A 15,034-nucleotide genomic window follows, 5' to 3' on the forward strand; every position below is an offset into this window, starting at 1 on the left:
CTCTGCCTGTGTCTCTGCCTCTCTCTCTGTGTCTCCCATGAATGAATAATAAAATCTTAAAAAAAAACTTTATCTTCAATTCATATGCTTAGTTTTTTTTTTCATATGCTTAGTTTTATAAATAAATTTATCTTTGGGTACTTGAAGAGCCTTCTAGTTTGTTTCCCCATAGCCTTGTGGGTATTTAAAAATTTTTTATCACCTTAATAGTTCTTCACCTTAATCTATTTGGGGCACCTGGGTAGCTAGCTTAGTTGGTTGGGTGTCTGACTCTTGGTTTCAGTACAGGTCTTGATCTCAGGTTCATGAGATCAAGCCCCAACTCAGGCTCTGTGCTTGGCACAGAGTTGGCTTGAGATTCTCTTTCCCTCTGCCCCTCTCCCTGCTCGTGCTCTCTAAATAAGTAAAATCTTAAAAAAAAATTCTTTACCTTAATCTATTTATCACCTGAAGACATTCATTACTTACCTCTTGCCATGGAAGCTGGGTATTTTTGTTAGAGGATTCAGCTTAAGTTTTGATTTAATGTCAGAAACTGCCATGGGGCCAGTAACTCTGTCTGGAATTCAGAAGATACAAATAGGATCAAATCACAGATGAATTCCTCTCTTTTCCTTTTTTTAAAGATTTTATTTATTTATTCATGAGAAACACAGAGGGGAGAGAGAGAGAGAGAGAGAGGCAGAGACACAGGCAGAGGGAGAAGCAGGCTCCATGCAGGGAGCCTGACGTGGGACTCAATCCCAGGTCTCCAGGATCACACCCTGGGCTGAAGGTGGCGCTAAACTGCTGAGCCACCTGGGCTGTCCGAATTCCTCTATTTTCTTTAGCAACTATTCTAGCTCAAGACCTAGAGTTTGAAGTCCAGGGCCTTGAGGAACAGTAATATGTGCAAATTCAAGTTAGAGGTATGTGCAAAGTTGGAAGGCCATGTGTAAGGACCCCTTCACTGTCCTGAGATCTCTAAGCAAAATATCTTACTGTTGTCTCCCCCTTCAAATAGTGTCACTCTGATCATGTATAAAAGTAAATGGTACCGTGTGACATAGATAAAGCATCCTGGAAGTGTGTGGAAAAGTTATTTAAGTAACTTTAAGTAAAAACAAAATTTATTTTTGAAATCAGTAGACAATTTCATGTCATAATTGACAGAGAATAAAATGTGACAGCATTTCTAAAATATTTACCTAATTGTTTATATCTTGGATACCTGCCTGGTAGTAAGATTTTCCCAGGATTTCCTTCTGGGAGGTCTGTCCCTGCCCTGTCAATTCTTATGAGTGCATTGGTCTTTCTTAAATGTAGGAGTGGAGGTGGGATACAATGCTGTTTTGCCACTCTCAAACCTCCCAAATGGACTTTTAACCACTAGAGCCTCCCTCGTCCTGCCTTTCCACTTAGGCAGAGTTTGGGCATCAGGGCCTATAGATCAGAAGCTGGGTTGGTAGGGCTTCCCCCTTTTATTGTTGGTTTTACCTCTCCAATTGGAATTTCCAAAGTATAGACTGTATTAGGTGGTTCACTGGCAAGAACACTGGATTGCTGATTTAGGAATAATAGATAACTACTAGGAAGCCACAAAGAAAAGTCTTTGAAGGTTTAGTTACAGTTTGGTCCATTTTCCCAAGTCTTCATCTCAGAGCCTGGAAAGCCAGTCATTTCTAAACAACTCCATTACATGTATTCAAAATCTAGAAACCTACCACAGAGCTGGAACTCCGGAGAGGCTCAATAATTTAGGCACTTGAAAGGTGCTGTGAAATCATCCTCATAGTGCAAAATAATCATTACTTTAAAAAACTACCTTCAATCTCTCATAGAGATGATAGATTAAAAAAAAAAAAGACTCAGCGTAGACTCCTACAAAATCCAGATATTTGCCTACTTTAAAGCCATGCTACCTTCCACCTCTGGGCTTCAATCAGATCAAGAATCCAATAAGGGGGTTTGTTCCATCATACAACTGTGACCTCATTCACTTCTCAGGCTCAGGCCCAGGTGACAATGACCTACAAGCCCCTTCCAGCTTTAGAGCAACCATGTTTTCACTGTGGTTTACTTAGCACCCCTGGGGTATGTGTGGGTGTGATTTGCAGAATGAGAACATTTTGACATTGTGGGGATTTCAGGGAAGGGGAAGTTTTTTTTTTTTTTAATTTTGTATTCCATGTTAAACATTAGTGAGCTGAAGTTGTTCAAATGAAAATTTTTACCTAAATGCCTTGATTGAATGGTGATTAAGAACCATTTCATTCATTGCTTAAGCTTAGGAAGGACAAAACAAAAACTCTCATAGGGTTGAAGACTATAATATTATTGGAAGGAGTAATTTTAAAAAGTAATTAAAATTATTACTGTATAATTAGAAACTTTAGAAACTTTAACAGAAAAATATTTCTAAAAAAATTCTAAAATATTTCTAAAATTAGAAACTTTAATATTCAAGGTCTTAAATGTCTCATGGCATTATAAATCATTTAGCACAGGAATTGGGCATGTCTTTAATCTTCCTCATGACCAAGCACAGATAGATACCTTTGACACCCAAGGTTTAGCTTGAGTCCTCAAAATTGTTTCAGGCCTCACTTAGTAGCTGCAGTTTTATAGGCTTCCTATCTCTGCTCTCAGAGTTTATTTATTATGAGAATAATTTTTTTAAAGACCTTATTTATTTATTCATGAGAGACACAGAGAGAGAGGCAGAAACATAGTCAGAGGGAGAATCAGGCTCCTCGCAAGGAGCCCAATGTGGGACTCCATCCCGGGACCCAGGATCACACCTTGAGTGGAAGGCAGATTCTCAACTGCTGAGCCACCCAAACATCCCTATTGTGAGCATAATTTGACATTTCCCTAGTGTTTCTGAACTTAGTACATTGCCTCCTATTCTGCTTTGTGATGCAAAGGGAAAGAAAGGGATGGTGTAATTAATAAATTAATTAAACAAGTATTTAATAAGGACCTACTTTGTTAGAGCCTACCAGGATTAAAATGGAAATACTGGCAGTTCCTATTGGATGGGATTGTTGAGAAGTATATTAATATTAATATTAATATTATTATTTTAAATTGTGGTAAAAAACCATAAAATCTACTACCTTAACCATTTCAAGCATACAGTTTAGTATTGTTAAGTATATTCACACTGTTGTGCAACCAAGTTCCAGAACTTTTTTATCTTGCAAAAATGAGCTTCTAAAATTATTAAATAATAGCATTCCATTTACCCTTCCCCTTAATCCTATTCTATTTTCTATGAATTTGACTTTAGAAATCTAAGTGGAATCACACAGTATTTGTCTTTTTGTGACTGGCTTATTTCACTTAGCATAATGTCCTCAAGGTTCATCCATGTTGTAGAATTTCCTTCTTTTTTAAGGCTGAATTATATTTAATTATATGTACCACATTTTATTTATCCATTTATCTGCCAATGGACACTTGGATTGCTTTCACCTTTGGGCTACTATGAATAAAGTTGCTATGACACATTGGTGTACAAATGTCTCTCTGAGACCTTGCTTTCAATCTTTTGGATATATACCAAGAAGTAAATTGCTGGATCACATGGTAATTCCATTTTCAGTTTTTTAAAGAAATATTGTTTTCCATAGTTGCCACCATTTTACACTTCCACTAAGTGCACAAGGGTTTTAATTTTTCTAGATCATTTTCTGTTTTTTTTTTTTTTTGACAGTAGCCACCCTGATGGGTGTGAGGTGATATATCTCGCTGTGGTTTTAAATTATATTTCCCTAGTGATTAGTAATGTTAAGAATCTTTTTTTTAATTTTTAATTTTTTTATTTTATTGAGAGAGCAGGCATATGAGCAGGGATGGGGCAGAGGGGCAGGAAGAGAGAGAGAATCCTCAAGCAGACTTCCTGCTGAGTATGAAGCCTGACATGGGGCTCAATCCCAAGACCCTGAGATCATGACCTGAGTTGAAATCAAGAGCTGATGGCTCAGGAAACCCAGGTGGCTCAGTGGTTTAGTGCTGCCTTAGGCGTAGGGCGTGATCCTGGAGACCCAGGATCCAGTCCCACATCTGGCTCCCTGCATGGAGCCTGCTTCTCCCTCTACCTGTGTCTCTGCCTCTCTCTCTGTGTTTCTCATGAATAAATAAAATAAAATCTTAAAAAAAAAAAAAAAAGAGCTGACGGCTCAACTGACTGAGCCACCCAGACACCCTGAGTATCTTTTCATATACTTAATGGCTATTTGTATATCTTCTGTGGAAAACTGTCTCTTCAGTTCTTTTGTCCGCTTTTTTTTTCTGTTGTTATTGTTGAGTTGTAGGAGTTCTTTACATATTTTAGATATTTATCCCTTATTATTTGAAATATTTGCAAATACTGTCTTCCATTCTGTAGGATGCCTTTTCACTCTGTTGATTGTGTTCTTTGATGCACAGTAGTTTTAGATTTTTATGCAGTCCAATTTAAAAATTTTTACTTTTGGTGTCATATCCAAGGGCTCATTCCCAGACCCACTGTCATGAAGCTTTTCTCCTACGTTTTCTTCTAAGAGTTTACTGCTTTGGGTCTTATATGTATGGAGAAGCAGAATTTTTAACATGTAGCACTGAGGGAAGAGCAATTTATTTTTTTAAAATTTTTTTATTATTTTTTTATTTATGATAGAGAGAGAGAGAGAGGCAGAGACACAGGCAGAGGGAGAAGCAGGCTCCATGCACCGGAAGCCTGACGTGGGATTGATTCGATCCTGGGTCTCCAGGATCGCGCCCTGGGCCAAAGGCAGGCGCCAAACCGCTGCGCCACCCAGGGATCCCGGAAGAGCAATTTAGAGTGAAAAAAGAGCAAAAGCATGTAGAATAATCATAAAGATTAGGAGATGAGGAACAGTTCAGCTACATTAGAGGATAGCATTACATGAAGTGAGATAGTGGAAGCAAAAAAGATTAGGTATGTTGGATTGGGTGGTAAACAGAAGCAGAGATTGTGAATCTGAGTCTCACACAAGTTTCATTTGCCTTACAGAACATTTAAAAGATTTAAATTTCACAAATGAAAACATGGATAAATTAAGAGTTATCAGTTTAGGACTTTGCATGAAAAACCCAAAGATCAGAAAATGGCTCACATTCTGGCATAGCAGTAATTGTCTAGAGCAGAACAAGTGTCAACCTTTTAGCTAAAATCATTAAGATTCCTGATTGCCATAGTCCCTATTAATTTTTCTAGTTTCTTATACCATGCATGTCATTTATTTAATCTGTTTTTTTTTGTTTGTTTTTTTTTTTTAGACATATACACATCTTCATTGTTAAGCTAAGGCAGTCTGCACTTTATTAGTACTGGGGAATCCTAAAGATATTTGAGTAGGAATGTTGAATGAATATAGCTGTTTTATATGGGAATTAATTCAACCATATTACTCTAATAGTTATTTAGGCTCATATTCTCTTCTGATCTTATAAGTAATAAAAAGGAAGTGAATATTAGATGGGGCAGGATATCTGGTATTAGGCTTCTTCCTATGTAGTACTGTTTGCTAAAGCAGGAAAACTGCATGACAAAATGTTGTGTCTCAGTGTGATTTATAATTTGTAAGTTCTGAAAACCTAATATATAATATCTGATCCATCTTGTACAGATAAAGATATATGAGCCTTAAAGAGACGAACATTTTACAAGTTCTATCATTTACCAGATTGATGGGAACTGGACTTTTCAGAATAATAAAAAAGTAGCTACCTCTCTGTTAGAGATACTGCCCCAGTAGGCCAATTTCTTTACAGGCAGAGTTTCTCTTTTTTCTCCCTGGCTGTTTTGCTTTCACTGACTGTAAGCACCTTGAGGTCAGAAGCTCAGTGTTCTATGACAGAATCATAGGAGGTGTTCAATGAATGACTTGGTAAAGGCAAGGTGTTCTTTCCTTTTTGGACAGAGATATTGTGCTTCATCATTACTCCCTCCCCTTTGGCTTGTCTTAATCTTTATGATCTAGAAATCATCAGGGTATGTCAGCATGAAGGAAATATTATTTCCTACCCTCAACTCTGGTAGCCTGGGTAGGCAAAATCCTCTGGGATGGCCTAATCCTGATGAGCCCCAATTCCTCTCTTGCTCCCTCCTGACTAGTCTAGATTAAGGATAATGGAAATATTTGCAGAAATTAAAAGTCTTACTCCCCTTTACACAATATGACTTTAGTTATCACTCATTCAGACCAATAGTTATAATTTAAAAATTTATGTACAAATACATGGATGGGTTTTTTTGGAGCAGCAATAAACCCTGGCCCCCATACCATTCAAACAAGGCATGCGGTGCAAGGGTGTGTGGGGGATTATAAGAATAATACTTATAAGGCAATAAGGGGAAAACATAAACTATATTCCTCCTGTTTGGTTTATTCTTGAGAATTAATCCAAAATATCAGAAAATTTCGGGGATCCCTAGGTGGCTCAGCAGTTTAGTGCCTACCTTCAGCCCAGGGTATGATCCTGGAGTCCTGGAATCGAGTCCCACATCAGGCTCCCTGCATGGGGCCTGCTTCTCCCTCTGCCTGTGTCTCCGCCTCTCTCTCTGTGTCCCTCATGAATAAATAAATAAAATCTTTAAATGCCCCCCCCAAATATGAGAAAATTTCACATCAACTTTATAGCAAGTTTTAATATTAAATTGCTTAACCCATGTTCTGAAAACCACTAAATGCTCTGATTTTTAATAGCTCTTCTTTTCATAATATTTGTATCCATATGGATTTGAATGAATTTACTAACTCAACAAGTATAACACCATGTATCCAGTCACCTATTCATTCATCTCTTCATGTTAGGAAATAGCAATTTCATTCTTTTTTCTTAAAGATTTTATTAAAATCTTAATAAAGATTAATATGGAATATGCTCAATCCTCTTCTCTTGCATTTGACATCTAATCCAATCAATTTATTCTGTAAATATTTTATTAGTGCCTATTTTGTTCTAGGCCCTGGGATACATCAGGGAATATATCTAGCAGGAAATATTGTTGATTCCATCTTCAAAATATAAATGTAACCAAATTACTTTCCACTATCTCCACCTCTACCTGCTGTTCAGGTCTCCCTGCTTCTGCTCTTGCCTTGTCCACTACCTGTCAAGTTTATCCTAAACATAGAAGCCAGGATAATCCTTTCAAAACTTAAGTCAGATCACATCATGTCTCTGCTCAAATTCTCCAGTAATTTCCTATGTCACTTGGTAAAAATCCAACCTTTACAATAGCCTTCAAGACTTATATGATCTTTACTGGTTGCACCTGCACTACACCCTTATTGGGATACCTTATTGCACAACCCTGCAATTGTGCATTGCATAGACTATGTGACTAAACATGATAGCCCTGTCTCCTAGTTTTATGATCTTATGTCCCCCATTGCCCTTGTTCACTCTGTTCTAGCCAGAATGGCCAGTTTGCCTTTTCTCAAATACTGCAAACATGCTCTTATAAAAAGGCATTTACACTTGCTTTGCCCTCTACACGGAGTGCTCTTGCCTCAGATTATTCATGGCTCACTCCCTACCTTTTTATATTTCTGCTTAAATGTCCTTTATCAGCAAGGCCTTTCTTGATTATCTTCCCCCGCTCCCAGAGTTCCCTATTCCCCCCTTCCTTGCTTTATTTATTTTTTCATTTTTAAAATTTATATTTTAGGTAGTTAACATAGTGTGCAATATTGGTTTCTGGAGTAGAATTCAGTGATACATACTTACATACAACACCCAGTGCTCATCACAAGTGCTCTCCTTAATACCCATCACCCATTTTACTCACCTACCTTCCTCCATCAACCCTCAGGTTGTTCTCTATTGTCAAGAATCTTGGGGCATCTGGGTGGTTTAGTTTATCTAGTATCCAACTCTTGGTTCTGGCTTGGGTCATGGTCTCAGGGTGGTGAGATGGAGCCCCACATCCGGCTTTGTGCTCAGCATGGAGTCTGCTTGAGGTTCTTTCCCCTCTCTCTCCTATCCCTTCAGCTCCTCCCCCTGCCGGCACTCTAAGAATAAATAAACAAAATCTTAAAAAAAGTCTCTTATGGCTTCTCTCTCCTTTTTTCCTCCCTTCCCATATGTTCATCTGTTTTCTTGCTTAAATTCCACATATGAATGAGATCATATAGTGTTTGTCTTTCTCTGATTTATTTCACCTAGCTAATACACTCTAGCTCCATCCACATCATTGCAAATGGTAAGATTTCATTTTTTGATGGCTGAGTAATATTCCATTGTATATATACACCACATCTTCTTTACCTATTCATCAGTTGATAGACACTTGGGTTATCTCCATAGTTTGGCTATTGTTGATAATGCTGCTATAAACATTGAGGTGCATGTACCCTTTCGAATCTGTATTTTTGTATCCTTTGGGTAAATACCTAGTAGTGCAATTACTGGATCGTAGGGTTGTTATAATTTTAACTTTTTGAGGGACCTCCATACGTTTTCCAGAGTGGCTGCACCAGTTTGCATTCCAAGCAGCAGCACAAGAGGGTTCCCCTTTATCTGCACCCTTGCCAACACCTGTGTCTTGTGTTGTTAATTTAGCCATTCTGATGGGTATGAGGTAGTCTCTCATTGTGGTTTTGATTTGTATTTCCCTGATGATGAGTGATGTTGAGTATTTTTTCATGTCATCAGGATATCTTCTTTGGAAAAGTATCCTTGCTTTATTTTATGCTTTGTAGTCTCTGTCATACTATTATTTTGTTGTTGTTGTTGTTGTTGTTAGATATATCTCTTCACTGGAGTGTGAGTTCTGTGAGGGTAGGGATTTTTGTCCTAGGCATGTAGAATAATGCTTGGCACATGGCAGACACTAACTGATTGTTTAAATGAATGGATACAGGCATCCATTCATTCCTTCAGCAGATACCTAGTATCTGCTAGGAACAAAGAATAATGATATAAAAGATGGCAAAAGTAGCTGACAGGGAAGTGGGACCAGTTCACCCAAATTCAGGTTTCCATGATCTGTGAGTGAATATTGGTGACAGAAGTCATCAAAATTAATAGGGTGGTATACATAAGAAATTAAAATATCCCAGGGAATAGGCATGTATTATAATTTAGGTGCACCAATAGTTATCTAACCAGAACCACATGGGATGAAGAGCAATTTCATTTAATTTACTTGTGGGCATATCCTAGGTAGTTTAGAACTGGTAGATTGGTGTGATATCTGTGGGGCTGATAGTTCCAGGACATAAGTGGGATTCCACAGATAGATACACTGGGTATATGGAAGGTGCTTTGGGACTAAGATTTATATTTGGGGTCAGCCTATTGTTTATTTTTTCCATTTATAGAGATTGACAAGTAAACAGGTACAGATTTGGCATTCTTGTGGTTTTTTTTTTTTTTTTTTGGTCAGTCCTATACTTTAAAGACAATTAAACATAATTCACATACCATAAAACTCACTCTTTTAAAAGGGTGAGTTTAGTGGTTTTTAGTATATTCACAAAGTTGTATAACCATCACCACCATCTACTTCTAGAATACTTCCATCATGTAGAAAGAAGCCCTGTACCACTAGCAGCTACTCCCCATATGGTTGCCTGTAGGCAATCTATCTTCTATTTCTATCAATTTGCCTATTCTTGATATTTAATATAAACAGAACAATATAATATGTGGCCTTTATGTCTGGCTTCTTTCACTTGGCATAATGTTTTTAAGGTTCATCAGCATTGGCATGTATCTATACTTCTTTTTATTTTTTTATTTTTTTAAAGATTTTATTTATTTATTCATGAGAGACAGAGAGAGAGAGAGAGAGAGAGAGAGAGAGAGAGAGAGAGGCAGAGACACAGGCAGAGGGAGAAGCAGGCTTCATGCAGGGAGCCTGACACAGGACTCTATCCTGGGACTCCAGGATCACGTCCTGGGCTGAAGGCAGGCGCCAAACTGCTGAGCCACCCAGGGATCCCCTTATTTCTTTTTATGGCTGAACAATATTCCATTTTTATCGATAGGCCACGTTTTGTGTATCCACTTATCAGTTGAAGACAATTTGGATTTTCTTCACTTTTTAACTATTACAGGTCTTGTTTCTATCTATGAACATTCTTGTAAGAATTCTTGTGTGGACATATGTTTTCATTTTTCTTGGGTATATCCCATGGAGTGGAATTGCTGGGTAATATTGTAACTATATTTCACATTTTGGGGACTACCAAATTGTTTTCCACAGCAGCTGCACCATTTTACACTCCCACTGGCAATATATGAGGACTCTCAATTTCTCCATGCCTCCATTAACATTCGTTATTGTCTTTTTTTTTTTTTTTTGTAGACATCCAAGTGGGTGTGAAGTGGTAGCTTGAAGTTTTGATTTGCATTTCTTTTTTTTTTTTTAAGATTTTATTTATTATTCATAGAGACAGTGAGAGAGAGAGAGAGGCAGAGGGAGAAGCAGGCTCCATGCAGGGAGCCCGATGCAGGACTCGATCCTGGGTTTCCAGGATCACACCCCAGGCTGCAGGTGGCGCCAAACCGCTGCGCCACGGGGGAGGGGGGGGGGAGGTTGCCCTGATTTGCATTTCTTTAACTACTAATGACGTTGAACATCTTTTCATGTGATTATCAGTCATTTTTATATGATTTTAGATCTTTTGCCCATTTAAAAAGTTAGGTTATTTGTCTTTTTATTGTTGAGTTACAAGTGTCTTAAATTGTTATGTTTTGATTTGGATATCAGACCCTTATCAGATACATAATTTACAAATATTTCTCCTGTTTTGTGGGTTGTTGTTTCACTTTCTTGATGTCTTTTCAACCACAAAAGTTAGAATTTTGCAGCTGAAAACAGAACTAACATCATTAATCTAATTCACATTTTTCATTTTATTGATAAGACCACTAAAGCACAGTGAATTGAATTAATCTCTTTAGTAGCAGAGTTAGGATCATTTGCTCTGTGTAGTTGCACTATAAATTGTACCAAATAAGATACAAAGTAACTAGAGATGAAAAGAAATTCATCATGGGGGCTCCTGGGTGTCTCAGTAAATTAATCTCTGCCTTCTGCTCAGGTCATGATCCCAGGGTCCTGGGATTAAGCTCCACATTGGGCTCCCTGCTATGGGGAGCCTGCTTCTCCCTCTCCCTCTGTGCTCTCCCACCCCACTGTCGCTCACGTGGCTCTTTCTCTCTCCTGTTCTGCCCTCTCAAATAAATGAAATCTTAAAAAAAAATTAATCACAAACAAATCCATTAAAAAACAATGGAAAATATCTGATAAATCACATGTGATGCAGTGTGGTGTGGACTATAAAAGCAAAAGGAACTCAGAAAAATAGCTGGAGTATTAAATCCCATCATGACGATGCTTTCACATTAGGTCTGATACTCACCTTCAGTATCATGTCCAGTTTTCACCAACTTATGTGGTGGCACCATCCCTTTTGCTTAAAGACAAGATTAAGAGTCAAAATTATATGCATTTCTAAAGTTTTGAAAAGTAGTATAGGAGGACATTATAATTTTTCTTTTAACTTTTCTTCTGATGAGTGGGAAAGTGAAGAAAATGTCAGTAATATATGACATACCTCTTTTTTTTTAAAAATAATTTTAATTTAAATTCCAGTTAGTTACCATTCAGTACAATATTAGTTTCAGTTGTATATTCAGTTTCAGTGATTCAACACTTCCATACAACACTGGTGCTCATCATGACAAGTGCACTCTTTCATCTCTGGTTAGTGATAAACCTCTTAATTTATACAGCCATTTTTGGTGCCTTAATGTATCAAACTCCAAAAATTTGTTTTTGAAAAAGCATTATAGAGTCAACATTGAAGGTAAGACTATTCATTTTTTTTTAAAGATTTTTATTTATTTATTCATAGAGACACAGAGAGAGAGAGAGAGAGGCAGAGGGAGAAGCAGGCTCCATGCAGGGAGCTCCAGGATCACACCCCAGGCTGCAGGCAGCGCTAAACTGCTGCGCCACAGGGACTGCCCTAAGACTATTCATTTATCATCATTTAGGATAAAAGGAAGTGAAGTGACTTTGAAAACTTGTTGACTTGAGGAGAATGACCTACTATCCATTTCATTTTCCTTAGTGCTTTGGTTATGAACTGTTGACTAATTATATGCCTTTTAATGGTATAGAGATTTCTTTCTAGTGAATTCTCCTGTGAAATGTGTGCATGCAATATATGTTATAATATTGACTATAAAATCTCCCCTCCTTGCTCTACCTCATCCCATGGCCAGAACAACAACCAAACAAGTACTTTAATATTACTGGTTCTTTTCTTTTTTTCCCTCAAAATGTTGTGTAGTTTCATTTTATATACACAAGGAGATTAACTCAGGAGAAAAGTGCTGGGTATAATAGTTCAATTCCCTAAGTTTGGTTTAGTTTGTCCAGGTAAAGTCAATAATATATATTTTAATGTCAAGAAAGCTCAGTTGCAGGTTATGCTATGGAAACATGGAAAAGTTTTGGTAGTACCTTTAGACTGTGAAGGCTATACAGGGTAATATATCATGTAGAAGGCAGTACAGATAAAATAGGTTTATTTTCTTTATGCAAAGGGAAAGATTAATACTAATACAAAATACATTATTCGTAGGATTAAGAAAAACCTACCAAACACCTTTATTCCCTCCCTTCCCTCTCATTCTTCTCTTTTTCTCTATTGCTTGGTTCTTCTCCCTGCCTAGATATTAGTTTGCTGGTGGCATCCTATGCCATCCTAGAATATTGCATGTGGTACCACTCTGGTTAGCAATGTGACATGGAAGATTACTGTTTCTGACAAGAGGCAGATTTTACACAGTAGGCTTTTTCTAAATGTATATTAGAGTTTTCCCCTATAGACCTAGTAAGTATGGTTTTAGAAAATCTCATATAGAACCCTACAACCTATACCACTGCAGGCCAGAGGTGAAATTTGAATGTTTAACATCAAATGACATGAATTATTGACAGGTCTTGATGTTCACATAGAAGTGTCATATTCATATTATTACACTTAGCTGAAATTTACTTTTATTCCTTAGAAAAATAGAAATGGTGAAATGGAAATTGGAGAGAAAAAGATACATAAGTGTAAAAAAAAATGCCACTCTCTAAAAAATGAGTCTAGTCATCAGAAATGTGAGAGTGAAAAATTAAATCATAGGTAGCATGTGTTTGAATGTACAAAAAATGTTAATACTGTATTTAGAAATAAATCTGTTCCCTTAATACCTATATCCATAAGAAAAGTTAATAAGTGGACTTTAAGTAGTATCTGGTGAATTTGTGTAATAGACACTACTGTTGGAAGTTTCTAAAATTATGAAACATACTTTTCAATGTCTACATATTCTTTAATGCACAGTGGACCTCACAGAATAAGATACTTTTGGTGGCAACAAGTGGAATGGGGTTATGTAGTGAAAAAAGCAAGTGCTTGGAGAGCAGGGTAGGCATGTGAAACATGTATGTTTAATAGAGACTGGAAACACAAGAGTAAAAGGCAACAGTACTAGGGAAACAAGTGGCAGCAGGAGTGAGAGAAAAATAGTCTATTAATAGAGACAGGGAAAAGAGAAGAAAAACAGGTAGAAAGAAGAAATGGAAGAGGATAAAAAAGAAGGATGGAAAAGCAAGCAGACAGGACTGGCAAGTTGTATTCTTTCTGTTTTGTAAAAGGTTTTTAATGATGGATTCTGATTTGGGTGACTCACTTAGGTCCCCTGGGATTTTATATAGCGTTATATAACTACTTCTTTTGAGTGGCCCAGATTGGGAGGGTTACTATGAGAATGACCTTGATAAAGCTGCTTGGGTTAGTGCATCTTCCATTATCTGAAAGCAGGAGACTAGAACTTCTATTAGTCAAATCCGCAAGCATTTATTGAGCATATACTATCTACTCAAAACAGTCTTGCTGAGAGCAGGAACTTAGCTTGTCTCTTTTTTATTGCTGAACTTTCTTTTTCACAGTGCCTAGGTACTCAATAAATGCTTATTGATGAACACTGATTTTTAAAAATTATTTATTTTTTCATGAGAGAGAGAGAGAGAGAGAGAAAGGCAGAGGGAAAAGCAGGCTCCATGCAGGGAGCCCGACGTGGGACTCAATCCGGGGTCTCCAGGGTCAGGCCCTGGACCGAAGGTGGCACTAAACCGCTGAGCCACCTGGGCTGCCCAGATGAACACTGATCTTATACAGGATCACAGAGGATTGCTTCTAATATCTCTAAATTTATCATCATGATTTTAAATGCTGGGGTTAAAAGCTACTAAGCAGACATTTTTGAAAGTTTTCTGGCACCAGCGTCAGAAGCAGCAATATATGGGATAGAATGGGACCTATTCAAAGACATCTTTTTTTCTTTTGCAAATAATAAAATACAACAGACAACAGGACTCATTTGGAAATTTAAGTGTGGGTGCCCAGAATTTAAATTTATCTTCTCTTATTAAGATTCATTTTGTAGATACTTACATAAAACACCTTAAATTATTCTTAAGTTCTTCTTTTTGAAACACAAGCAGGCTTTCAGAGATACATCAATTAAAAAAAATCATTCTCATTGAAAAATGCTGGTATAGAGAGCAAATCAAAATGACTGGAGACTGAAGTACGGATTGAGGTTGTGTTAGGAGCAAGAGGGCAGAAGACAAGTTTTAACTTGCCTCTCCTGACGAGTTTCACAGCATCATTTTCAAACCTCCCATTCATTCTTTTCTAAGTAAGTACAGACGGTGGTATTTGGCATTGGGAAACTTATTTTAGAAATAAACATGTTAAGAGGCCTGCAAACAGAAAGTACTGAGGTTATGTGTTAAATTTCACAGGCATCCAAAAAGGAATTTGGGGTCATCAGATGTACCTATCAATAGGTAAGTTTCAAGTATTAATAAGAAAATGGAAATGTACTTTGAAAGCAGGACTTTAAAGCACAAATTTGTTCAAAAATTTTGTATGTATAAGGGGAAAAATTAAGGGTGAGAAAAGTTATAGATTATCATTGAGAGGATTAGAAATTATTAAAATTTTCCTTTTCCATTCTTTCA

At 37.2% G+C, this 15,034-nt stretch overlaps 1 protein-coding gene across 1 annotated transcript in view; it reads right to left on the reverse strand.

The window, feature by feature from the left end:
• EFCAB3 (EF-hand calcium binding domain 3) overlaps positions 1–15,034 on the reverse strand; it is a 63,309-nt gene that overhangs the window by 30,006 nt on the left and 18,269 nt on the right. Inside the window, exons 10-11 of the mRNA XM_025999454.2 lie at positions 11,367–11,420; positions 469–559 (exon numbers count right to left, since the gene is read on the reverse strand). Of these exons, the coding sequence (XP_025855239.2) occupies positions 469–559; positions 11,367–11,420 (145 nt within the window). The remainder of the gene's footprint in view (positions 1–468; positions 560–11,366; positions 11,421–15,034) is intronic.

The sequence above is a fragment of the Vulpes vulpes genome, chromosome 2 (assembly GCF_048418805.1).
Source record: "Vulpes vulpes isolate BD-2025 chromosome 2, VulVul3, whole genome shotgun sequence".
Lineage (NCBI taxonomy): Eukaryota > Metazoa > Chordata > Mammalia > Carnivora > Canidae > Vulpes > Vulpes vulpes.